Genomic DNA, 25,454 nt, shown 5'->3' on the forward strand with positions numbered 1-25,454 from the left:
TGTGTTGCCTCACGGTGATTATTTTTAGAGAAGTACCCTGAATGATTGTATAGCCGACTAGTGAACACAGAGCAGGTGTGTAACATACAACAAGCCTGTTTGGAGGTGTAGAGACTCCCGATGCCCTGTGCCTATGTATGACTGCGTGTATGTGCAGACAGCCGCAGATGCCTGTCTGTTCCGGTTGACAGCAAATGACAGTGATAGTGACGGGGGCTATGGAAGATATCTATCGCTTGAACAACTGTATGAGAGCTGGGTGCAGAATCCCTCTTTATAATGCAATTTAAGATCAGCTGTCACATGGGTTGCACTGTGTTAATGATGAAATTTCAGATTACACCTTGTCACAAGGTGTTGCAATGCCTTATTTTCTAGATCAATTTAGATCAAACAGGCAACATCTTCATTAAAATTTATTTAAGTATGCATAACAAAAGTAGTAATATGTTATAATGATGTGAGTTGCAATTATTAAATGCCCCAGGCCTTGTGTTGCAGTGTTTTACCAAGGTTTGCAGTTTCAAAGGTACCATTGTGCTGACATACCAATTACCAATTATGTTGCTGTGCCAAAAGTAAAGTATATGTTTGTGATTTTTTCAACTACCATGGCAATTGCTTGTAACACTTGACAGCTCTTTTTTAATATCGCATATGTAAGACCAGTGTTACCATCAAACATAAAGTCAGTTTATATCCATTTGGATATGATGGATATGCAAGTTTGCATTAAACACTTAAGGATGATGCAGACGGCAATGTTAGGAGAACAATGTTAGAACAAACAACTGAACAACAGGCTGATTCCTTTTACACTAAATAGACAGTTTGCTCTGAAATTGTTGTGTAAATTTAAATAATGTACTAGTCTCAGGTCAGATATGTGTAGCCCACTTCAAGTTTGTGTATAAAAACAAGGAACAAATCACCCCTCAAAGTGCAAATCCATAGTATGAGTGTATCATGCATTTCCCCCTACATTTGGAGATGCAAATTGACACAGGAAGGTGTGACATAAATGACATCCACAGGAAAGACCAGTACCCCCGTAATTGCCTTTCACATATTGATTATCAAACAAACAGTAAAGGAGGCAGCTACGTTTCATGGCAGAGTACACACAACACCAAACAAGATAGTAATAATGACAGTGGCGTGGAGCTAAATGGGTGGACACAGAAAGGCAGTTCGGTTGGAGGAAGAGACAGAAGGAAATCAGATGTGAAGCAGTCTGATTATTATAGAAAGGAATTAAGGGCAAAGGATGTGAGAGATGGTGTTGGAGAAAAAGGTGAGTGAAAAGGTATGAATATGTGAAACAATCACACATGGCCTGTTATTTAAAAACTCCTACCCATTTGTTTTCATTACAGTTTTCTATTGTATTTCTCCTTACATAGTTTAGCACTGTTTAGGACCAATCAACTTGCACGAGCCTATAGCATATTTATCCCCTTGTATTAGATTTGCCCTTAACAACCCCAGATAAAATGTAAAGCTTCTGAATTGGCAAAATATTGCAATACCATAGTCAGTTAAGATCCTGATAAAAGCTTTGGAGGCTCCTTAACCCTTAGGGAAAAAACTTACCTAAACGACCTGAAGACAAGCAGCGCAAAGAACTTCACCGCCGGTATAGGCTACTTGAAAATCACGGATACCTTACCGCCTCCGGACCCATCTCTCTTCCCTCACTCTCTTTGTCTAAATGTTTTTCTAATATACAACACTGCAGATGGCAGCTTGCTTGCGCTGTCTCCAGCTGGATCTAGTTCCTACGATCAGGATGAGCTCCGTGCGCTTGGCTACTCTGGATAAAAGATGGGGAGGAGGAAGACGGTGCACCACTTAACAGGAGTTTGTAATCCTCTCGCTCCATCGGGGGCCGCAGAGAGCGCACCGTGCCGAGGGACCAGTGGCCAGTCCGCACAGTGTGTCAGCGCCATCTTGTGTTCGCGCCTGTGAACAGAGCTCAGAGTTATTTACCAGTTTCTCGATTTTGATTGGTCAAGATACGCTTCAGTTGTTTTATAATAAGCGCTGACCGCACACCTGAGACCACACAGTAGTTAATTTAAAGTTCACGCTGTGCCAATCAGAGTCAACCACATTCACCAGAGACAATTCGTACCACAAACGAGCCAATTTGCGTAGACTTCATTTACCTGTTTAACACTAAACTTTGCACACCACATTAGACAGGTTATATAGATCAGCTGAATGGAAGAAATTGGAAATAATTGAGGGGACTATACAGTTAATTAGGTAGAGAACTAACTAGCTGATTAAACAATTTAGTCCCATATAGGCCTATCTTCATCAATTATCAGACAATTAAAGCTGTATTGTTATCACTAAATGTTTCTTGTGATACATTACAATACAAAAATGGTTAAGTGCGTTTGATCAGATTTGGTCAGATTAAATGAATAAACAGTTGTTGTACTACTTAGCTGAGCATGAACTTGAAGTAGACATACTGCACATTCGTGTGTGCAATGAACGGATGGACCCCGTGGACCACGCCCCGGTCCCATGGACCGAGCACAGGCACAGAGTTAGCACGAGTTTAGCGCAGCGCTGCTACATCCGGGCGCCCGCTCAGTTTACCAACCCTGCGAAGATGGCGACTTCAGGGAGGAGTGCATTATTATCCTCCTCATCCACTGGACCTAAGACTACATTGGAAAACTCCAACCCAGAAGAGGATGATGGGCAAAATTTATGGTGAGTGTGGGAATACCTAAAATTGGATCTTGTAATCTGAGTTAACGGAGATGGAGTGGCCATTGTTACAAAGATGATGCTGGTTTGACAGCTAGCCTGCTAATAAGGCTAGCTAGCATCAGGACCAGACTGGCCAGTAGACACAGCAGCACTAGCTTGTATTAGCCTCTTGTTGTCAGTCCTTATTTTTTTGTGTATAAAACAGGGTAATTAGGGATTAAATTTAACATGCAGTTTGTGTTTTAGGTCCACTATCTTGAGTGAAGTGTCAACCCATTCAAGATCTAAACTACCGGCTGGCAAAAATGTCCTGGTCATGGGTGGGTATCTGTGTTGTGTCTGCATGCACTAGCTAACCAGTGGACATCGTTAGCTTGAACAGTCAAGAATCTGCAGCATCTTTAGTCTGAGGACTTGCAGTGGAGCTTGGCTTAATGATGCGCTATATTGTCACGTGTTTATTTGCCTCTTCATAAGAATAGGCAATTAATGTTATGATGCACTGGGTGTTACTTTAAGACTTAGACACGTTGCACCTTACGATATAATGCAGTGCAAGTCATTCTAGCTTTGAGGGATGCTAGCAGCAGCGACAGAAGGATGCTGATGTCGACTCATCGGGGGTGTGAACGGGCACAAGCTCTTTATAATGCAGAGAGGTGCCCCCTGTGTCGCTTCGCCCAGAAAAAAACACGCATTGTCTATACATCCTGTTCATTTACATGGCAAACCGTGGTTATTGTACCAGTTGAGTTGTATTGGACACGCAACATCCACTCAGCTTTGTTTTTAATACGATGAGTCCCCCTGTCGGCATAGTCTATTATGGCATACATACACAAAGTACATCAGCAAATCAAACTCACATGTACTACATATAACAGGATATGACAACTTTATTAAATAATAATGTAGGGTTATGTTACACTTTGTATAAGAACACAGTGAGTGAGTATGCAAATATATACATTTAGACCTTTAACTCACATTGTTATGTTTTGCTTTTGTATTGATCATTAATGAAATACACTGTGATGTTCAAGGCAAGGAATTAAAATGTTTTTTTTTGTTTTTTTTTTAGGTGAGGTGGGCTCAGGGAAAACCACCTTAGTTGCCAAGCTGCAAGGAGTTGAAGAGTATATGAAGGGGCGTGGGCTTGAATACCTCTACTTCAGTGTCCATGATGATGACATTGATGGTAACATACACAATTATATTTTTATGCTGTTGAGACACCTGAACATGTTATAATTTTTATTGTTTGTGTCCACAGACCATACAAGATGTAACGCTTGGGTTTTAGATGGAGACCTCTATCACAAAGGTCTGCAGGGTGTAGCAATACCTGTGGATGCGCTTAGTGACACACTGCTGCTGATAACAGTTGACATGTCACGGCCGTGGAATGCTTTGGACTCTTTGCAGAAATGGGCGGCCGTTGCAAGGGAACACATTGACAAACTACGGGTCCCCCCAGAAACACTAAGAGAACTAGAACACAAAAGTGGGTAAACTAACTTATAAGAATGTGCTGTGTGCACATTAATACCTTTCACAACTATCTTTATTATAGCCAGTAGTACATTTTACAAAATGGTTTTGTTTCCTATTATAGTTGTTAAGCAGTTTCAGGAATACACAGAACCAGGCAGTGGAGAGGATGGTACACCACAAAGAAGGAATGAAGATGAAGAAAGTGTTTTTCTACCCTTGGGGGACAACACACTTACACATAACCTTGGAATACCAGTAGTGGTGGTCTGCACCAAGGTGTGTTTTATACCAGTACATGCATTTTGTTAGTTTGGATTATTGTTTAGGAAGCTATGCTATACTTTAAGATAAGAAATACAAATGCTGTTTGCAGTCACAAATCAACTCTCTCTGACTATGTCTTGTCCTTCCCCAGTGTGATGCCATCAGCACATTGGAGAAAGAGCACGACTACAGAGACGAGCACCTTGATTTTATTCAGTCCCATGTCAGACACTTCTGTCTACAGTGTATCCTTCACTGGAAATGCTTTTCTGTTAAATGTGTTTAACAATACAAAACTTAATTTTTAAAATGTATTTCTATTCCCTCTATTTTTATTCACTATGATTTTTTAATGCTAGTATAAATTGAGTAGATAAATGTTTTTTCTTAAGTGCTATGAAGTGGTTGGCTATACTTTCTTTGACTCCTTATCAGATGGAGCATCTCTTGTCTACACATCAGTAAAAGAGATGAAGAATCTGGATGTGCTTTATAAATACTTGGTTCACCGACTATATGGCTTTCCCTTCCACTGTCCTGCTCAGGTGGTGGAAAGAGATGCTGTTTTCATGTAAGTCTAAGCACCCTGATAGCTTCTGAGTGAATTGTGCTGATGAGTCTAATTATTCTTCTCCACCACTAGTCCTTCAGGTTGGGACAACGAGAAGAAGATTGCAATCCTTCATGAAAATTTTCAGACAGTAAAAGCAGATGATGGCTTTGAAGATGTAATAGTTAAGCCTCCCGTCAGAAAGGTATTGCACAGTAATATCCTTCTTATATAAAGTATGTGCTACACCTTGTTAAGTCATTAAATCTAATATGGCACTGTTTTACATACCTTAGTTTGAAATAAATGAATTGTATTTATATATTTCACAAACAGATCGTCCATGAAAAGGAGATCCAAGCTGAAGATGACCAAGTATTTCTGGTAAAACTTCAGGTCTGGCAACAATTTTTACTCTCTGTTTAGGCTTTGTTTTGTTTTTGTTTGTTTTTTTTGTTTTTTATGTACCAGTTAGTTTGTAATGTATCTTATTCTGAACTCTGCAGACACTCTTAGCCAAGCAACCTGCTGTGACCACAGGACGGCCAGTGGTAAGTGATTTTTATGTTTGATGCAACCCGTTCAAGTGTCTTAACTCCAGTTTCAAAGACAGTAAAATATTCTGTGTATATACATAGGACACAACCAGCAGAGCACCCACAGGTTCTCCAAGGACAAGTAACCGCTCAGCAGCAGCCAATGTTGCTAATGCCATGCCTCAAGCAGGTAAAAATTTTGAACTTGTAGGCAACTTAAGAATGAATGATTTTACAGAAAATACTTTTATATTTAATTTATGTTTCACTTTACGCTTCAGGTCAGACTAGTGAGGGTGTTTTGGCAAACTTCTTTAACAGTCTACTGACAAAAAAAGCTGGAAGTGGGCCTCCCGGGACAGGTGGCAACAACACTCCTGGAACAGTACGGAAATCAGGTTTGTGTATTTCTTCAATGCTTGTATATTGTTAATACTAAAGACTTTCAATTCTACCTTAATGACCCTGGATAGCTATCTTTTATCCTAATTTTCAATAACACTTTTTTTCAGTACTCTTAATACAATGTACAATGTAACACCATGTAATAACATGTAACCTAACCCTTATTACGTGTCACCCATGGGCGTATTAAAATATCTGGATAGGATGTTTTGTTACAGCTTAAACTTCTCTCAATTTGAACTAGTGACCAGTTCATTGATACTGTGGTGACATTTTTTTTTAAAAACAGCAGGTGTTTGGCTTACAGGGCACAGACAGCAGTCAAAAAGGTCAGATTTTGTAGCCATAGACAAAGCCAATTAACACCACTAACAGAGACAATGAGCTGCACAGAATTAATGTTCAGACAGTCACCTGCAGCGTAATGTCTACCCATCTATGATGCAGTGCAATTGATGCATATGATGCAGGCTTAATGAGCGTTGACAATAAAGCCAGGAAATCAGTTTCTAATCCAGTAAGTGTTTTGTACTTCCTAACCTTTAGTCATTTTCATTAGAAAAAAATTACCTCTAATTTGCGTGTATTTAGCACAACGTATTCGCTGATGTTTTTTTAATCACTGAATATTTGTAATTTTACATCAGAGTTCCTGTCAACTTTTCTCTGGAGCTAAAGACACAATGTGAGCCCACACCTTAATGTGAGCTGGAGCTAGAGCAGGGGTTAGGGAGGCAGCTGAGGGCTAGGGTTGCATTGGACACTGCTGACAAGATTTGAACACAGAATATATGCAACTTGTGAAAACACAGTTAAATAGCAGTTAATGCTAAGCCACTATTTAACAAGTCAATAAAAATATAATAAATAAATAAATAAAATAAATAAATAATAATAAACAATGGCTTAAATTGAATCTTGGAGAAAAGTAAAATTACATTATGAATCAGAAGTACATTATGCATTTTTCTGTGTTCATTGCTGTATGCATTATGGAAGACTGAAGAAAATAGTATGACGATCTAAAATATAGTAGATTTCTAATATATTATATATTGTTATAAAATAGTACTCCAGCCCCACCGATTTACTGCTTTACATAAAACATGCATATGCTCAATATATTTGCCAACATTTATGTTAATATTTTTATTGTTATTTTACCACATCCAAAATTCTAGTCTAACCTATTGTAACAAGTAATGTAAAATAAAGCCTAGAATGTTTTTTTTTTTACTTGGGCACCGAGTCAGATTTTTACCTTTTATTTTCCCCACCATACACATCAGTGCTTGTGTTATAAAATGTCACACTTTTTCTTCATAACACCCATAACATTTGTTGTACAGTCTCACTATAACCACCGTTCACATGTGTGTATGTGTATGCACTAGCCAGAGGATGCTGGCCACGTTGAGGTGTGTGAGAGTAACATCATAGCCACTGCTGCTCGAGTCTGTCTTGAATCAGAAGCATCCATCATTTTAACACCCTTCTGTTTACCCTTTGTACAAGGTGTCTCTATTCTTTCGTTGCAAAACAATATTTTATATGTTTTTTTTAGTTTGCGTGGACTAAATTATAAATATAAATACTTGTGCTTCAAGCATTCTTTATTATCTCACATAAAATGGGAAAAAAAAAACTTGCAAGACACTTTGACCCGCTATTGTTATTTTTGCCATGTTTTTGTTTTTTCTGTTCTTTTTCTTTTGGCATGCTTTTTACATTGGCAGTGGCTATTGCCTGCAATCAACACAGCATGTGGGTCTAACTAAGGCTGATTAATGTTATATACAGTGTTCTGAAGATCATTTGTCTTGGGTACTTATTGGGGTTGTTGGTTTTTCATAGAGATACTCATGCTTTTTTGGTGATGACAGATAAAGGGTCTTACATATTGTGATTGTATTCATTTTTGAGAATGTAGTCTAGAAGTAGTTGATGGCAAATTGCCTCTGTTGATATGTAGAGCTAATTTTTACAATTTTTATTACATTATGAAGGATCACTGTATTACGGTCTTTACCTGCAATGCAAAGAAAATTATAATAAGGAATAATCTCTATATTCTATGCACTACTGCCCCTATAAACATAATGAGAAAGCGGTGTGCCAGTTCAGCGCCCTCTTTTGATCAATTGAATATAATGCCGCTCAAACAAAGTATTTCATTTTGTCAGGTGCTCTGTCTAAACAAAGTATCTGCCTAGGCTGGAGATGTAAGGCTACAAAATATGCTTGATATATTGCTTTAGCTCTTACGAAATACTACACAATTGTACATTTGTAATATACACTACAGTGACAACAGTGCATCTTATGCAAACGCTTACACTTCTTTTCGTTTCAGCCTTAATTAAAACCATGCTTGTTTGCCAGTTGCATTTTTGCACCATATTAAATGTTCCAAAACAAGAAAAAAAAAATTCATGCATGCTGATGCACAGAAACATTTAGACTAATTTTTGTATACTGATTTGTTTTGATACAGGTTCAAAGCTTGGAATTAGTGATGTACAGGCAGAACTGGACCGCATATCCAGTCGCGACACTGAAGTAGACTTGTCCAATGCCAACGAATCCCCCGCCAATGATGGACAAGATACATGAAGACCAACACACATCAAACTCCTCCCTCTTTGTCACCTCTCTTCTCTGAGCCACCTCCTGGCTCTTCAGCCTCACTTCCCATTTTCCTCTGTTCATTGTAAAGCTATGAGAATAGAGGAAGATGGACAAGGTAATGGGGTCGGAGTGGACAGATTTACTCACACCATTTTTCACTTTGTCCTAAATGAGAAGAAGTTGCTGTCCTCCTCTAAAACCTTGCAAAAACATTCTTCTTCCTCCATTTTTTTCTTCCTGTCTGTTATGTGGAGACTGATGATTTGCCATTGTTACATGCAAGGCTGTCAGTTTCTCAAAAACAAGGATTTGGGGCCATTGTAGAGGCAAAAGTTGGAGTGCGAATCCCATCTGGATAGACAAAAAGGGTTAAACCTGAACTTGATTGGAGCGGGGAGATCCATCATATTATTGTGATGGTCTTGTTACTGTTTTTTACTCTAGAGTTTAAGTGTGCATGTTGAAAAGGTACCATAGGACAGGTTGTGTGAATGTTTGTATATGATGTGTATGAAATGGGTCAAATTTGGCCAGTATTCTTTGGACAAACAGAACAAAAATGCCTACAACAAAATTGCTAATACACTTGCATTTCCAATTATACACATTTGAACAAAGGGACAAACAAACCAGTATTTGTGTGTGTGTGTGTGCGCATGCGTGTGCGCGTGTGTGCGTACATGTATGTGCGTACATGTATGTGCGTGCGTGTGTGTGCGTGCGTGTGTGTTTTTTTTGAGAATCCAAGAGAGAATGTGGCACATGTAGATAATATGAAGGAATTAATTCAGTGTAGACCTAATATGTTGATATGAGATTTTCATTTGCAACCGAATTACAGAACATTACTGGAACAAAGACACTAATTGTAACAGGTTGCCTGTTGGACTACAAAAGCCCATAATACATAGAGAACACCCTTTACAATATTGTTTTATATTGGCCAAACCACCACTTGTGTCCATTATGTCCATACTAATAAAAACAAAATGCACTGCAACGGTTGTGCAGCATCTGAATAGCTAAGCTTTATTTGTACAGAAAGACACTAGTGATTCTGTAGTAAGTAAATACTGGCGTTGAGGGGTTCAGAATATGGGAGTGTCACATCAAGAATGTACAGTCATTGTCATGCTGATTGGTCCTGTTATTTCAGAGCTCTGTGTTGGCGTTTGTATAATCAAATCTGTTAATCAGTCAAATAAAAGGTGTATTTATTCGGATTGCTCTGCCTGACCGTTTTCTTTAATCAATATACCCTTCACTTTTATTTTTATTATTAAAACCAGCTGCCTTAGCTGACAACTGTGTAGTGCTTTTCCGGTCTTCGGGCTAAGAATGACCACTATTTGTGTAATTGTAAAACTAGTCATTTTATCATAACTAACAAGGATAATCAAGGGCAGTGGTACCTATATTGTTTATAACCTGAGACCTTGTACCTTTTTATGAACCTATATATATTATACTATTATTACCTAGTTAGATTAAGGGAATAATTATGCGTACATTGTTATGTAAGAATATGGGCATCTGTTTTTCCGAGTCAACTGTACCTTAATTATTCTCAAATCCCCCACCCCCAAATTCCCATTACTGTACCCGCTCATGAACCACATTCCTCACTAATGAATCCAATGTACTTTTCTACTCACTACAGTAAACTACTACATTATGTTTTATTTTTCTATTATTTCAAATCCGACATTTTAAAAATAATGATTTTCTTGAGTCTAAATTGAGTTCATTCAATAGTTAAACAACTAGTTCAAAATGTAGCCCTATTTTATCGAGTGCGGCGGAATATCGTAATGTCTCCTTCCGCCATCTTGTCGTTAGATCTTACAGGCGGAAGCAGCATCTTCGGTGGAGCTACGGCGGGTGTGGTTAGGACTCGACACGGGTGGTTCACCTCACAGCAGTCCTTTTCCATTTTCAGTCGAGTAAAAGAGGAAAAAATCCCAGCAAGAGCCACGGAGGAACCACTCAATACTGGTAAAGATACTGCGTTTTAAACTAACGCTCGATTGTGTTTGGAACACGTCAATGTCTGGTTCACGAAGGAAAATCATCTTTGGCGAGGGAGTGGGCTCCGGTGGGGTTTTCTGATTTGGCTGGTGGCTTGTTGGATCTACTTTTCATACGTCCTGGCTAAGCTAACCGAGTCAGTGTAAATGTGGATGTATCGTCACTGTCTTGCCTCTGCACATATCATCTTAAACGCTACGTTTCACATTAACCCATCTGACAAGTGTCGCCCTGCTTTTGTAGTGTTTACGAACCTCGAATCTAGGTTTGTTTATATTAGCTAGTTAGCAACTTAAAGCTAGTGCTTAGCTACGCACGCAAGGTTAGCTTACGTTGAAGGTACTGTAGGTTGAAGGCTAAAGCACAGTCCTGTTAATTGAAGCTGAAGTAGCTGAGGATAAGTTTAGCTTCACGGGAAAAAGAAGTAGCATCCCCGATAAGCCTTTGATGAATGTATGGCAAGAAGTAACATTCATCTTAGGTTAAAACACGTAACTACCTAGGATCCCGTTTTTAACGTCGCATACCATTTATCCTTCGAGTCTTAAACACAACCTACGGGAAAACGACTAATCTCGTTATTAATTTGAACTATTTCTGCCACACTGACACATCGATAGATAACATTTGTATGCGTCCATTGTACTGCTTGTGTCCCTTGAATTCATGTCACAATAGCAATACTTAAACATAAAAGGGTGTCAAATTGCTCGACCTAGTAAGAATCAATCATTAGTGGGAAATCTTATAATAATATGACATGACATGATTAAGAGGGAGATTAGTGAAGCGTGCACTTACCACTTAGACTTTAAAAGTAACTTTGTGTGTGAGATGGTGATGAGAGAACCTTCATTTGTACCGCAAATGTGGCATTTCAGTATTGCAACAGCAACATAACAAGAACAACAGCTGTAGGTAAAAAATCAACAAATGCAAGATAAGTAAGTTGCGGTTCTGGGCTGGAAACAACTAATCAGATTCAATGCAACGAATTGGTTAATAAAATAAGCATACCATTTTTATTTTTTTATTTTAATTTATTTTATTGTAAAGAAACAACAAAATTTTGTAACCTATTTGTTGTGCTCCAAAAGATGTAGGTGGCATCACTTTAGCTTCACCTGGGTCAAATTTAGCAAAAATCAAAACACTTATTGGATCCCTAATCAATTTGTATTGTTTAAAGTAGCTATAAAGTATTCACATGGATTTAATACAGTGTTGTTGTTTTTTTTACATTTAATAATTGTATTATAATTTATAATTAAATCTGAAACAGGAGTTAAGTAAAGTTAAAATAAATTGAAAATGACAATGACATAAATTAGGCATAAGTATAGCAGTTTGGCAATTCAGTGAAGTAATTATTACATTATTTATATTCACTTTTTAATTAGTTATATAAAGTAAGTTGTTGTCTTCACTGATGTTGTGGAAGGATGCACTCCTTTTGATGAGGAAAGATTTGGTTGAAGAAGGTAGTTTCTCTCATTGGAAACCCAATCTGCGAGGACGGGCCTTGGCCATGTGGGGGGAGGGACAGAAATATGCCTTTGATGTTGGTTGCTGCTGAATGGTGAATTGTGTTCATGCTGGCCTGGAAATACCCACTGCTTTGCTCTCGACTGGAGGTGGTGGCATTTCCCCTCACTTGTATGTTTGTGAGACAGGTAGTGGTGTAGACTCTTGAGACAATTTTCAAATACAGATCAATCATATGCTCAAACAAACAAAAATTGAGCTTTCAACTTTTTTTTTTCCTTCCAGTTTAATCTGCTGTACGGGCTGAGGGTCAGCAAGAACAATGGCTACCCAGTGTAAGTAAGCGCTTCATTATCAAAGGAGATTATATTGCAATGTTGAGACTTGATTGAATCCATAATAAAAGTACTTTAGCTGGTACTGACATAAATGCATAAACAGACATAGGCAGGGGTGGGGAATAGCTTGTGAAAATATGATAATTTGGCTTTTATATAATCTATATAAAAAAAAAAACATTAAAAAGGCAGTAATAAGAACAGATTATTATACTGAATTTTTAAATCCAGTCAAGAGAATTAAGACATCTGGGCAATATGAAAAAATAACCACTTAGTTAACATAAACAAAGGAGTTTGATCATTGCCATTTAATTCCTCCTTAGTCTTACCTCTTGATTTCAAAAGTCAGTAACTCAATATTGATTTTGTTTAGGTATTATAGCTGAAGTAATTGCTCAGCCCTAGTATCAAATTATATTTCTGCACTAATGTACTTTATTGTGCTTAACAACATTTAGCTTGATACTTGAACCTCAGCTGTTACCTTTAGAAATACATTTTAACACATTTCTGTTGTATTGCCCCAATATCATTAGAATGGAAGTACTTGTATAAATAATGTTCCCTTAATCTTTTGACTTTCCTCCAGCTGATTTGATGGAGCTGGACATGGCGATGGGAGACAGTAAGGCTGCTGTGAGCCAGTGGCAGCAGCAGTCTTACCTGGACTCAGGGATCCAGTCTGGAGTGACGACCACAGCTCCCTCTCTGAGCGGGAAGGGGAACCCAGATGCTGAAGAGGATGACCCAACTCTGTACGACTGGGAATTTAATCAGCCTTTCACCCCAGAGGCCACAGGTAGGTGCTTCACAGACTGAGAGAAGGTCTGAGGAGGGACTCTCACTTAAAGCTCTTTTGAATTTTCAGATATTGAGGGCTTCGCCATGACCCGGGCTCAGCGCGTGAGGGCAGCCATGTTCCCCGAGACTCTGGAGGAGGGCCTTCAGATCCCTCCTACTCAGCTGGATGCTGCCCACCCCACTGCAGTGCAGCGCTTGGCTGAGCCTTCACAGATGTTAAAGCATGCTGTTGTCAATCTCATTAACTACCAAGATGATGCAGAGCTGGCGACTCGTGCCATGAGCTCACGAAACTGCTCAATGATGAAGATCAGGTAAAAATCGTAAAATAGACACTATGTAGTATGAAAAATTGAAAGTCCTTTTTTACAATATTGCAAGCACATTTCAAAAATCATAAAATCTTTTGATCGTTCTGTTTTCTCTAACCATTTCTGATATATTGGATCCCTAAAATGTTATGTATTGCAGGTTGTTGTGAATAAAGCAGCTGTGATGGTGCACCAGTTGTCGAAGAAGGAGGCATCCCGCCATGCCCTGATGCGCTCCCCACAAATGGTGTCTGCGGTGGTCCGTGCCATGCAGAACACTGGTGATGTGGAGACCGCTCGCTGTTCAGCTGGAACTTTGCACAATCTCTCTCATCATCGTGAGGGGCTGCTGGCGATCTTCAAATCTGGAGGCATCCCGGCCTTAGTCAAGATGCTCGGGTTAGTGATTATGTCCTCAATTAGCAATGACAGCTTGACAACTTGATCTCCAATGCATTTACCATGTGTTCACAGTTCTCCAGTGGACAGCGTGCTTTTCTATGCTATCACAACCCTTCACAACCTTTTACTGCACCAAGAAGGAGCTAAAATGGCAGTTCGTTTGGCTGGAGGACTGCAAAAAATGGTTGCACTATTGTCTAATACAAATGTCAAATTCCTGGCTATTACCACTGACTGCCTCCAGATTCTGGCTTATGGCAATCAGGAAAGCAAGGTACTCTGTCTGTGATATTTCTTTGTTTTGCTTACAACTTTCATATTTGTCATGTGACTTATTGTGAAATCTTATTTACTTTTAGCTGATCATTTTGGCCAGTGGTGGGCCTCAGGCTCTGGTCAACATCATGAGGACATTTACATATGAGAAACTGCTGTGGACCACCAGCAGAGTGCTCAAAGTTCTCTCAGTTTGCTCCAGCAACAAGCCTGCCATTGTAGAGGCTGGTATGTACAATGGTCATGTTCAATGCCAATTAATTAGGGATGGGTGTCAATCTTACTACCATACTCTTATTTATACGTTTTATTGATCCAGTCTTTTTTTAACACTACAACTATCTGTGTCTTTTTTTTTCTTTTCTTTTTTTTAAGCAAAGAAGTAAAATATAAACAAAATTACAATTATTTTCTGATACTTGCAGATATTTATTCCCATTTTTATGGAAATGGGCCTGGTTTTAATCTGTTTATTAATTCACTGAAATGGCGTTTTAAAGACACATTGCCTAAATGTGCAGAAATGTAACATTGTGACATTTGCATAACTTCTCTTCACCAATAAAGAGATTATTTTTATAATTTTTCTTATGCATATTAGACTGCATACTGTAGTATTCACTTTTTTTTTTTTTTTTTTTTTTTAAAGGAGGCATGCAAGCCTTGGGACTCCACCTGACAGATCCCAGTCAGCGTTTAGTTCAGAACTGCCTCTGGACACTGAGGAATCTCTCTGATGCTGCCACTAAACAGGTACAGGCAGTGTGCTGATGACATTTCGTGAATACACAATATTCCATGCTTGATTTAACCCCTTTATGTGCAGGAGGGAATGGAAGGTCTCCTGGGAACTTTGGTACAGCTTTTGGGAAGCGATGACATCAATGTTGTGACTTGTGCTGCAGGCATCCTCTCTAACCTCACATGCAACAACTACAGCAACAAACTCATGGTCTGCCAGGTAGACTTTGGAACACACACAACAAATGTATGAAGACATGATTTTTAAGATTTGTAGTGAAAACCAATCTTCTAATGTGAAGGTTGGAGGTATTGAGGCCCTGGTGAGAACAGTGCTTCGTGCTGGGGACAGGGAGGACATAACCGAGCCTGCTGTCTGTGCCCTGCGCCACCTTACCTCCCGCCACCAGGATGCTGAAATGGCCCAGAGTGCGCCTTCATTATGGGCTTCCAGTTGTGGTCAAACTACTGCACCCTCCATCCCACTGGCCTCTCATCAAGGTCACAGTCTCATCTAAAACTCAGTTAATCTTGAGTTTTACATTTTTAGCATCTAACAAAACTTACTTTCTTTATTTTTAGGCCACTGTTGGACTTATTCGCAACCTCGCTCTTTGTCCCGCTAATCACAGTGCGCTGCGTGAGCAGGGAGCAATCCCCAGACTTGTGCAGCTTCTGGTGAGGGCACACCAAGACACCCAAAGACGCACAAGCATGGGAGGCAACCAACAGCAGTTCGTGGTGTGTTTCCAAACTTTAATGTCAAAAATTTCTCTCTGTGTGCATGTACTTTTGCCTAATTTTTTGTTACTACACAGGAGGGAGTGCGTATGGAGGAAATTGTGGAGGGGTGCACAGGTGCCCTGCACATCCTGGCCCGGGATGTCCATAACAGAATTGTCATCAGAGGACTTAACACCATTCCACTCTTTGTCCAGGTGAGCAGTTTGGTTTTAATGCTTAAGGGTTACATCTTTATAAAAGTTAATTTGCTGGCTTGTTTTCTCTCTGAAGCTGCTCTACTCTCCAGTGGAGAACATCCAGCGCGTGGCGGCAGGTGTGCTCTGTGAACTGGCTCAGGACAAGGAAGCAGCAGAGGCAATTGAAGCTGAAGGAGCCACTGCCCCACTTACCGAGCTGCTCCACTCAAGAAATGAGGGTGTTGGTGAGTTGATGTACGGTGTGTCAGTGTCAGTTTAGTTTTTATTCAGTTGCATTTATGAATTTGGTCTTTTTTTTGTTTTTTTTCTAGCAACCTATGCTGCAGCTGTCCTATTCCGTATGTCTGAAGACAAACCACAGGATTATAAGAAACGACTGTCAGTTGAACTGACAAGCTCTTTGTTCAGAACTGAACCAATGGCATGGAATGAGGTATGTTTTTTAACAATATCTACATCTATACGGTCCTGTAAGCCAATAATCAAATACGGTGAAAGTCCTTTCACACAAGCTGATACTGTGAATAAATTCATTTGCATGTTTTTACAGCTTTCAGGTAGGGGAGATAAAAAAAATAAAAAAATAAAACATATTATTATTAGTATACTACTATTAGTGTACTAGTACTAGTACTACTACTACGAGAATTGTTGTTTTTGTTGTTATTATGGTTATTATGATTGTTATAATTATGAATGTATGATTAAAAGTAATTGCAGAATAATATAAAATAAATATGTATTTAATATTAAAAAAATAAACAGTATGTCCTTCAGTGTCAGTTTTGACCTAATGGACTGTGAACTGACCAGTGAGGTTAACCCATAGACTGTACATATGTAAATAGCTAACCACCGCGTTCGAAATAGGAAGTTTGCATGCGGGCTTTTCTGGGTTCCACTGACCCTGGCTCCCATGACTTACACTGGAATATTATTGCCCCTCTCTCTGTAACTGCTGCTGTGAGCCTCATCATTTGGGTCTTAAAATGTTCGTATAAACACGCTCTACGTGATCCTGGTGTTTTTTTTCCCCTCTGTTTTTGTTATTCAAAAAAAGTCCTATACATTGGAACCTGGCTCCAGATTCACTCCCGTAACCGTTAGCATTGCGAGTTTCATTTGAGTGGTGTTGAATGGTATGAGTGACGTCACACTCAGTCCAATTTTTTTATATATGGGTCTATGGATTAACCTTAGTCATAAGCAATACAACAATTCCTGGGTTTGCAATGATGAGTCATCATCAGTATCATTGCTGTTGGGAATTACTCTTCTCCACCCAGTTCCTTAATTTGATTCATTGCAAAAGAAAATTTCAATTCTGTCAACTGGACAAAAGTTAGAGTGAAGGCATTTTGCTGCTTATCCAAGTGACTTCAGTTATGGCAGTGTGCACCAGCATTCTGACCAAAAAGTAAAAAAGGTTTGTCCATTTAACAGAATTTAACTTTTCTTTTGCTATGGATAATACTTGGTCATCTCAGCGACTACACAGAATTTTCTTATTGATTCCCAAAAAACATGTCTCTGTCTAATTTCATAAGCCTGTTTTCATAAGCCTTGTTTTGGGGAAGCAGGTTTGTTTTTTTCCCTCTTCAAAATAAAAGCTCTTCTTGCAGTCTAATGGGTACAGGGCCATTTATTATTATTGACCCATAGTGCACACATGTCATATTAACATTCTTGTGACATTTTGGCAGACCGGAGACTTGGGACTGGACATTGGAACTCAAGGAGATCCACTGGCCTACAGACAAGATGGTACGCATCAGTTTATTTATACCTAACATTGTTTTTACTGTTCATCATGTTGACAATTTAATTGTTATGTTAGATGGTGCATACCGGGCTTATCCAGCCCCCTATGGTCAGGACGCCCTGTTGGACCCTATGATGGAAGGGGCAGACTATCACGCTGAGGCTCTGCCAGACCTGGGCCACCACACTGATCCATTGCCAGATCTGGGACACACCCAAGACCTAATGGACAGCAACCAGCTGGCCTGGTTTGACACAGATCTGTAGAATTGGTAAAACATACACTAGTTACTCTTTTAATCATCTCTTAACTATATAATACTAATATAATCTTATATCCTTTCTTTCAGTTTTATTCAGTAAAACCTGCATTGTGGTTGGCCCATATTATCTAAAAGAGCATTAGAATTGGCCTGAAGAGTTGTTCAAGGTATGAAGAAAATGAGTGGTCTTGGAAAGTGCCTGAAACATGACAAAGATGGTTGCTACTGGAATGTTTTAAGGAAGTTGTATTATTGTACAAGACAAGAGTACCAAGAAGTGGAATCACTGTAGAGGGCTTAAAGCAGGTTCAATTTGGCGCACACAAGGTGGTTTTCAGTTGGAAACATACATATGTTTAGCCTTGCCTGTATTATCAGTTTTTGTTTCTTATACTTTTTTATTTCTTTTTGTATTACTCACTTTGTTTTGGTACCGACCCAGCTTGCCTTTTGCTCTCGCCATCTTCATTTTATCTTTTTAATCAAAAACATTTGTATTTTGTTTTTTATTTTACGTAGATGGCATTTAGTATTAAGTTATAGTGATATTATACAATTCTTTTTGGTCTATGGCAGAATGTGTAGAACACTAATAATCAGTTAAATGTACTCTTGACTTAAAGTGTAACATTGTGTAGTTTTTTTATAATCCTGAAAATGGAGAATTATGCATTCTTAATATGTGCTTGTTTAAGCATAAAAATGTCAGTGTCACAAATGTTCTAAAGGGGATGCGGGTGAAATTGGGGGTGGGTCAGGGATAAATCTAGAGACAAGTGTTTTATATACAGTATCACTTGTAGGTTAACTATTTTGTATTCTCATTGGATGTCTGATAGAAAAATCTTAAATGCTATCACTGGTGGTCAAATAAAACAGTTTTATGTGCTATTGACGATAGCTAGGTTGATGAACCAGTTGTAGTCCTGCTGTGATTGTTTTGGAGACGAGGTTATGACACGGCTGAATAATAAAAAGGCATTTTATTTCAATTGTCTCATCTTTTATTCAAACTCTAAAGTATGTTTGTGTCTCTACTTTTTGATTTGAGGAGGATAAAGTTGGGTAAGTGGCATTTACTTGCATTGGCAATGTAAATTGAAGTTTTAGGTTTTCTCAATGAAGTTGAGGCTAAAATGAGAAATACAACAACTCTTTTTGAAACATTTTATTAAAAATATAAAGCAAGTGCTATGGAAATTTTACAGTTAATTTTACACCCAGGATCTAAAAATGCTATGGCACAGAATTGGTGCAGAGTAAGTGTTGTGGATGCTGTGAGGGCTGCTGAAATAGGGACCAGAGCCGGCTCCGCTGATGTTCATGGCGAATGTGGGCTCATTGCTCTCGTGATTCCTCTTTATGATTTTTGCAGCTCTAGGTGAACAGAGTCCGTGGTGTGTGCTGCCCCCTACCGGCCACATGGGGGAAGGTTCAAATGAACGGTCAAGCTCCTCTGTTTCACAGTTCACGGTTCTTTTTACCCCCCTGTGAGACAGTCCAGATTGCTGCTCTGCTCTGAATGTGACAGTGGACAGAGGAGAAGGTGTGGGGGTCCTGGCACGTGGACTCTCCCTCCGTAGAATAGATTCAATAGAAAAAGGACTGCTAAACTTGACTTTACATTTGACTTTGCAGGCATCTTCAGATGAGTAGACTGAAACCCTCTTCTCTGGTGGTTGAATTTGAGTTTGGAGTTTTGAGGCCAACTCGGGGAAGAACTCCAGGATCCCTCTGAAGTGACGGCGCACCATCTTCTCTGTGATCTGCTTTGTGTCCAGTTTCCAGTAGTTCTTTTTACTGTTCTGGGACCCAGGAGTCAGTGGGACCTAAACAACAACGCACACATGACTCCTTTTGCCAACAAGTCACAAGATGCTACAATAGCACAAAAATATTGGGTTAATGTATTACCTTAACAAAACATTTGCTGCTGGAGAGGCAGACTCTGATGTTGACCTCTACAGATTTTCTATCTTCAGGCATCAGTGGAGCCAATCTGTACATCAGCTGACCCAGTTATGTTAGTATTATACAAACAATTAAGCAATAAATATTCATTTATTCTTGTATGTCTCATTCTCATACCTGGTTGAAAGTCAGCATTTTGTCTGGAGCGCCTTGAAGAATAAGTGCAATCTTCGCCAGGTAAGTTGTGCTTTTAAAAAAACCTTGGTACTCAGTGCCACCAGCTGGGACAAAGGTGGGCAGCTGGCAACCCAAGTTCACCATCTTCCTGCTTGTTGTTTGTAGAATGGGATCAGAGTCCTGTACGCCCTGAGGCTGCTCTGCTTTTATACCTGGTCGGGACAATAGTTTTTGGGGGTGTGTTTATCTGTGTAAAGGCACTCTCTTCTGAAGTTGATGGGCCATAAATGGCAAAGGTGGGGTCATTGTTTTGAGTAGTCTGCGCCATTTGCATTAGATTAGCAGGATCACTAGGTTTAACCTAACCTGTAAACAAGGATTCACAGACAAACTACAAATTTAACAAAAGTGAAGTGACTTGAATTATATTACAAATAGGCTAAGGTATTTTCCTTGGCTGTTTGTATGAGTGCCGATTTTATTACACTATCCATTGTACAGGGGCCAAACTAAATATTTTTCTGGATATTATTTTATTTCCTGTATGCATTTTATCAAAACAAATTATTAAAATGTTAACAATTATTTTGCATTGTATCCATGGATACTACATATTAGCTATTTTTTTTAACTTTTAACTAAAATTGAAACTTTTGCTTCAGAATTACATTTTACACAACCGTTTGCCCAGTACAAATACTGTATTGTCTTACTGTCATTTGTCACTAAATCATAAACATAATTATCCAGTTTGCCATTTTAATTTTTAAACTCAGTTTTATTCTAACTCTGACTCTAAACAGAGTCAATTTATACAAACCAAGAGAAGCACTGACTAAGAAGAACAACTTGACAAAACTATGTCTTAGCACATTATTGTTACTTTAACTATGGTGTTACAGTAACAGAGCCTGACAGGCCTAAAGTACAGCTCATTTGAAAGGCACTCCCTCAATCACACTGAAGTGGATTCAGCTGAGCAGTTGGGAGCCTACAGCTGAGTGGGGCTGGGCTCCTTGCTCCATGCATCTGAATTCCACATGTAAATGAATCTAATGATTATTGTACAGCAAAGGCACTGCATCTTAATAGGTGAGTGAGTACTGAGCAGGCGTTAACTATTGGAATGTGATTGTGATTGTGTTCGACTTGCTATTGTTTTTTTACAGTCTAGCTCTGAATTACCTTACTTAAAATGTAGCTTCTATCAACTTTCATATATACTGTTAAAAGTTTATACATAGACCACAAACTGAATCAAGATCTGTCTGTTTTGGACATGACAGGGGCATAGCATATGGCTGATAATACTACACAAACATTTATACATCAATGCATAATAATTCATGTTAATTTATGTAAAAGTTTTAAACATTCTGTTATTTAGGCTTTAACACAGGACAGCCATACTCCCATTTGATCTCCCAGTAAACAAGGGTGCAAGATGGAGAACAGTGACTCCTGCTTCTCGGTTTGCCGAGCTCAACATGTTCTGTTTTCAAAAAGCACAACTTATCTAGCAAAAATAGCAGTGATTCTGCAAGATGCCCCAGACAAAATGCTCACATTTAGTCAGGTTTGTATCTTAAACTTTCATGTTAAATACGTGTGTCTCTTTGCCATTACATTGAAATAAAACATGTTTTTATGTGGTCAGTTGATTTATAGAGTTGCACCACTGATCCCTGAAGATAAAAAATCTGTCGAAGGCAACATTAGAGTCTGTCTTTCCAGTAACAAGTGTTTTGTTAAGGTAATAATAATAAAAATAAAAATAATAATAATAATAATGATTTTTATCCAATAGTGACTTTGCAAAGGGAGTTATGTGTGCGTTGTTGTTTAGGTCCCACTGACTCCTGGGTCCCAGAACAGTAAAAAGAACTACTGGAAACTGGACACAAAGCAGATCACAGAGAAGATGGTGCGCCGTCACTTCAGACTGATCCTGGAGTTCTTCCCCGAGTTGGCCTCAAAACTCCAAATTCAAATTCAACCACCAGAGAAGAGGATTTCAGTCTCATCATTTGAAGATGCCTGCAAAGTCAAATGTAAAGTCAAGTTTAGCAGTCCTTTTTCTATTGAATCTATTCTACGGAGGGAGAGTCCACGTGCCAGGACCCCCACACCTTCTCCTCTGTCCACTGTCACATTCAGAGCAGAGCAGCAATCTGGACTGTCTCACATTGGGTTAAAAAGAACCTTCAACTGTGAAACAGATGAGCTTGACCGTGCATTTGAACCTTCCCCCATGTGGCCGGTAAGGGGCAGCACACCCCACGGACTCTGTTTACCTAGAGCTGCAAAAATCATCAAGAGGAATCACGAGAGCAATGAGCCCACATTCGCCATGAACATCAGCAGAGCCGGCTCTGGTCCCTATTTCAGCAGCCCTCACAGCATCCACAACACTTACTCTGCACCAATTCTCTGCCACGATGCCCACCGATACAGACTATGACAGTAGGCCACTTATAACACAAAGTTTGCACTATTTTTGTCTATAATTTAGCCTGTCTCACCAGTTTTGTTTTTTTGTTTTTTGTTTGTGTGGAAGCTGCCCGACTGGTGATTAATAGAAAACCTCAAGCCTAAAAAGGCCACTCCCTACGAGTTTTTATTTTTGTTTATTTTTGTTAGGTTTTTATTTTTGTTGTGACAGGAAAGAGTTATAGACCTACCCCCTTACGGTAGCGTTTACATGTGTTTTTGTATTGTACTATTTGTTTTACATATGTTTAGAATTGTTTTTAGATATGAGTTCAAAGACTGAACATTTTGCTGTCTCGTATAAAGTGTGAAATGATGCGATGTATCCATGCTCTTTTTGTAATCTAAATCCAGACTAGAGTTGACTGACCACTGTGGCAGATTGTCTGTTTGCTCTTCTCCAGAGCTACAATGTCCACTGCCTTCACGTTAACCCCAGACTCAGATTACTGTAAATTTACGATACAGCAATTTTGCATTTGTTAAGAAGCCTACTGTATTTTTTATAATTTTATATGTGAATATTTGTAGAATTTTCTAGGCTCCGAACTAAGATGAGCTGTTCAGCCTTTGCCATCAGATGCCCACTCTCTCCCTGTGTGGGATTACTGCTGGACGACCTAGATTGCTATTCCAACCCTCCTGCCCTGTATTTTTCTCTCTGGTTCCCTCCCTCTATCAGATAGTCAACAGATTACACACTGAGCAAACCGCCACACAGCTGCAGAGCATGTGACATGCTGGGGAAAGACACAAAAGCATTTATCTCTTGTTTCTTGAATTCCTGTGGATTTTTGTGGCTCTTCACTAGTGGCACAGTAGCCCCACTGACCTTTGTTGGACACTATCGACTGTTTAATGAAATGTGTGATTAAGACCTATAATGGAAGTCACCCAGAGTCAGGAAGTTCATGATGTTGGAATCACACTGCGTATGCTGTCTGGAGAATACGCAGCGTGTGCACCAGTAAGCCTGCCCAGTTTAGAAATGGGCTACAGACAATTCATGCAGATTAGTATTACCAATTGATCATATTGCTTATTTTATCTTTAACTCGTCAGACACCCACGTATTTACTTTTGTTTATTGCAACCAGCCATTAAAACACAATTTTCACGTAGCCATCAAAAGAATTCCACATGTTTGATGCGCTCCATGATCCCAGCATACCAGTAACGACAAAATAAAGTGCGTGCAGATACATAAACCCAATCCAACCAAATGCCACTTTCAACAGTGCCAGGTTGGGACTTGTAGGATACTTGTGGCTACACGCGCGTCCTAAAGGTGTGGCCTGTCTGTCGTTCATGTTGTCACGTTTACATCCGGCGTGCTCTAGTCACGTCTCTCTCGTCCGCTAAATCTTGACCACGCCCACCCATGCTTCATATTCGTTTTATACATGCCTTTCGCATATTTCCTTCATTACTTTGAATTCAACACACATTTTTCATTACTGAACCAAAAATAGCTTTAATGTAATTTGGTAATATAAGTTGATTAAAAAAATAAAAATTTCCTTTTTGTACAGTGTGCAAATGACCTTTGGATTTCATAGTAGTTTTACTGCATGAGAACAGTTTGTTTGTCTGCTTCACAAAGGAGGTTATTAACAAAAGTGATATCCAGTCCCCCACCAATAGGCCTGGTCTATTGATCATTAACAGTCACCCTGTAAATTAACCAGCCATCACGGGGTTGTTTTATGTCCCACTTTTCACAGAGACTTTTAATCATTGATTTTAATATGTTATACTATTGTAACCTTTTTCAGAACGTTTTTAAATGTGCAAGTCAATGTTGGTCAGTCCTATTTTTATTCACAGTTAACTTTGGGATACTTTTTATCTTTTGGGACTCCTCATCCCAAGCACTCAACAGCTGTTTCCCCTGTTTGGAGGTGTTTGTTGTTTTGACTGCAATTTGTTCCTGAATAAGAACGAGTGAAAATAGAGGCCTCCCTGCTTCACAGCAGGAGCTGAAATACAGTAGTACATATTACTTAATGGTGGAAAATATTACTTTGAAAGAGATACATGGTTTTGAATTGAAATTACAGACAAAATTAGATGGAAGTAATAAGGACACTAAAATACATTTATCTCAGACTGTAAAAAAAATAATAAAATAAAATAAAATAGAAAGAATGTGATTTCAGTAGGCCTAAAAAACACTGATAAATAGGTTATGTCTTGAGTTGCCTTGGCCATCAGCTTATGTCATCCCGACCTTGTGTGTGCATGGACATTTACTGATGAAATGCAATGTACCTGCTGCTGGAAAAAATATATATTTTCTGTAATTTAGTGAGACAATAATTAGTTTCACATGGCAGTGTTGCGTTACTGAGGCCTCACAAATTAGTTCTGTGGTTAACCTGATGAACAGTGACCGTGGATCTGAGGGGATTAGGTAAGATGTCTGTTTACACTGTAAACTTATGTAACAGTTAGATTCTGGTGCACACACGGTGTCATGCAGTGTTTGCTCCATCTATGTCTAAACATGATTTGTTGCCGTGTATATATATATATATATATATATATATATATATATATATATATTATATATTGCACTCAATAGTCTTAGAATAATATCTTTTTTCTTTAGATAAAATGTCAGCTGATGTTTGGTGTGGTTTTGATTTTTGCTGTTTTTCATTTTTTTTATTTATCATTTCTCTATTTTCAAGTAATCTTTACAAAACCATGTAACTTTCTGGAGGTGGCATGTCACCTGCATGATTTCATGGAAATATAGTTAAAAACATACTTTGGAACATTCCCCATGTTTTATACCATTATGTGGAATATTATAGCCAAAGGAATAACATTTCCATTGAAACAATCAGGAGAAGGCCCTCCTCCAGGCTAAGAAAGAGGTTTGTGGAGATATATGTCTGCTAGCAATAAGGGCAC

At 38.9% G+C, this 25,454-nt stretch overlaps 3 protein-coding genes and 1 pseudogene across 3 annotated transcripts; 3 read left to right on the forward strand and 1 right to left on the reverse strand.

Annotated features, from left to right (window-relative positions):
- Positions 1-2,494: 2,494 nt before the first annotated feature.
- On the forward strand, positions 2,495-9,830 carry dync1li1 (dynein, cytoplasmic 1, light intermediate chain 1). The gene is made up of 13 exons (XM_055157052.1): positions 2,495-2,730; positions 2,977-3,050; positions 3,812-3,928; positions 4,004-4,234; positions 4,346-4,500; positions 4,640-4,733; positions 4,924-5,059; positions 5,132-5,243; positions 5,375-5,434; positions 5,545-5,589; positions 5,677-5,764; positions 5,856-5,972; positions 8,474-9,830. The coding sequence occupies exons 1-13, from the start codon at positions 2,510-2,512 to the stop codon at positions 8,590-8,592; spliced, it is 1,569 nt and encodes a 522-aa protein (XP_055013027.1). The 5' UTR covers positions 2,495-2,509; the 3' UTR covers positions 8,593-9,830.
- Positions 9,831-10,448: 618 nt separating this feature from the next.
- On the forward strand, positions 10,449-18,949 carry LOC110167535 (catenin beta-1-like; annotated as a pseudogene).
- Positions 18,950-19,151: 202 nt separating this feature from the next.
- Positions 19,152-20,926, reverse strand: LOC129410021 (forkhead box protein H1-like). Its single transcript, XM_055157071.1, has 4 exons — positions 20,866-20,926; positions 20,046-20,411; positions 19,872-19,967; positions 19,152-19,786 (listed from the first exon to the last, which is right to left on the reverse strand). The coding sequence occupies exons 2-4, from the start codon at positions 20,187-20,189 to the stop codon at positions 19,172-19,174; spliced, it is 855 nt and encodes a 284-aa protein (XP_055013046.1). The 5' UTR covers positions 20,190-20,411; positions 20,866-20,926; the 3' UTR covers positions 19,152-19,171.
- Positions 20,927-20,986: 60 nt separating this feature from the next.
- Positions 20,987-25,057, forward strand: si:rp71-45k5.2 (uncharacterized protein LOC560783 homolog). The gene is made up of 4 exons (XM_055157072.1): positions 20,987-21,137; positions 21,433-21,621; positions 21,703-21,798; positions 21,892-25,057. Exons 2-4 carry the CDS (start codon positions 21,490-21,492, stop codon positions 22,504-22,506), a joined length of 843 nt encoding a protein of 280 aa, XP_055013047.1. The 5' UTR covers positions 20,987-21,137; positions 21,433-21,489; the 3' UTR covers positions 22,507-25,057.
- The last annotated feature ends 397 nt before the right edge of the window (positions 25,058-25,454 follow it).

The sequence above is a fragment of the Boleophthalmus pectinirostris genome, unplaced genomic scaffold (genome assembly GCF_026225935.1).
Source record: "Boleophthalmus pectinirostris isolate CB_2022bp ecotype Guang Dong unplaced genomic scaffold, ASM2622593v1 HiC_scaffold_21, whole genome shotgun sequence".
Lineage (NCBI taxonomy): Eukaryota > Metazoa > Chordata > Actinopteri > Gobiiformes > Gobiidae > Boleophthalmus > Boleophthalmus pectinirostris.

Coding starts and splice junctions, on each gene's coding strand:
- dync1li1 (XM_055157052.1), top strand. CDS start 2,510: ATGGACCCCGTGGACCACGCCCCGGTCCCATGGACCGAGCACAGGCAC. Junction 3,051..3,811: donor CAAAAATGTCCTGGTCATGG/GTGGGTATCTGT, acceptor TTTTTTTTTTAG/GTGAGGTGGGCTCAGGGAAA. Junction 4,734..4,923: donor CAGACACTTCTGTCTACAGT/GTATCCTTCACT, acceptor ACTCCTTATCAG/ATGGAGCATCTCTTGTCTAC.
- LOC129410021 (XM_055157071.1), bottom strand. CDS start 20,189: ATGGTGAACTTGGGTTGCCAGCTGCCCACCTTTGTCCCAGCTGGTGGC. Junction 19,968..20,045: donor AAATGCTGACTTTCAACCAG/GTATGAGAATGA, acceptor TAACTGGGTCAG/CTGATGTACAGATTGGCTCC. Junction 19,787..19,871: donor GCAGCAAATGTTTTGTTAAG/GTAATACATTAA, acceptor GTTGTTGTTTAG/GTCCCACTGACTCCTGGGTC.
- si:rp71-45k5.2 (XM_055157072.1), top strand. CDS start 21,490: ATGGAGAACAGTGACTCCTGCTTCTCGGTTTGCCGAGCTCAACATGTT. Junction 21,622..21,702: donor AAATGCTCACATTTAGTCAG/GTTTGTATCTTA, acceptor TTATGTGGTCAG/TTGATTTATAGAGTTGCACC. Junction 21,799..21,891: donor GTAACAAGTGTTTTGTTAAG/GTAATAATAATA, acceptor GTTGTTGTTTAG/GTCCCACTGACTCCTGGGTC.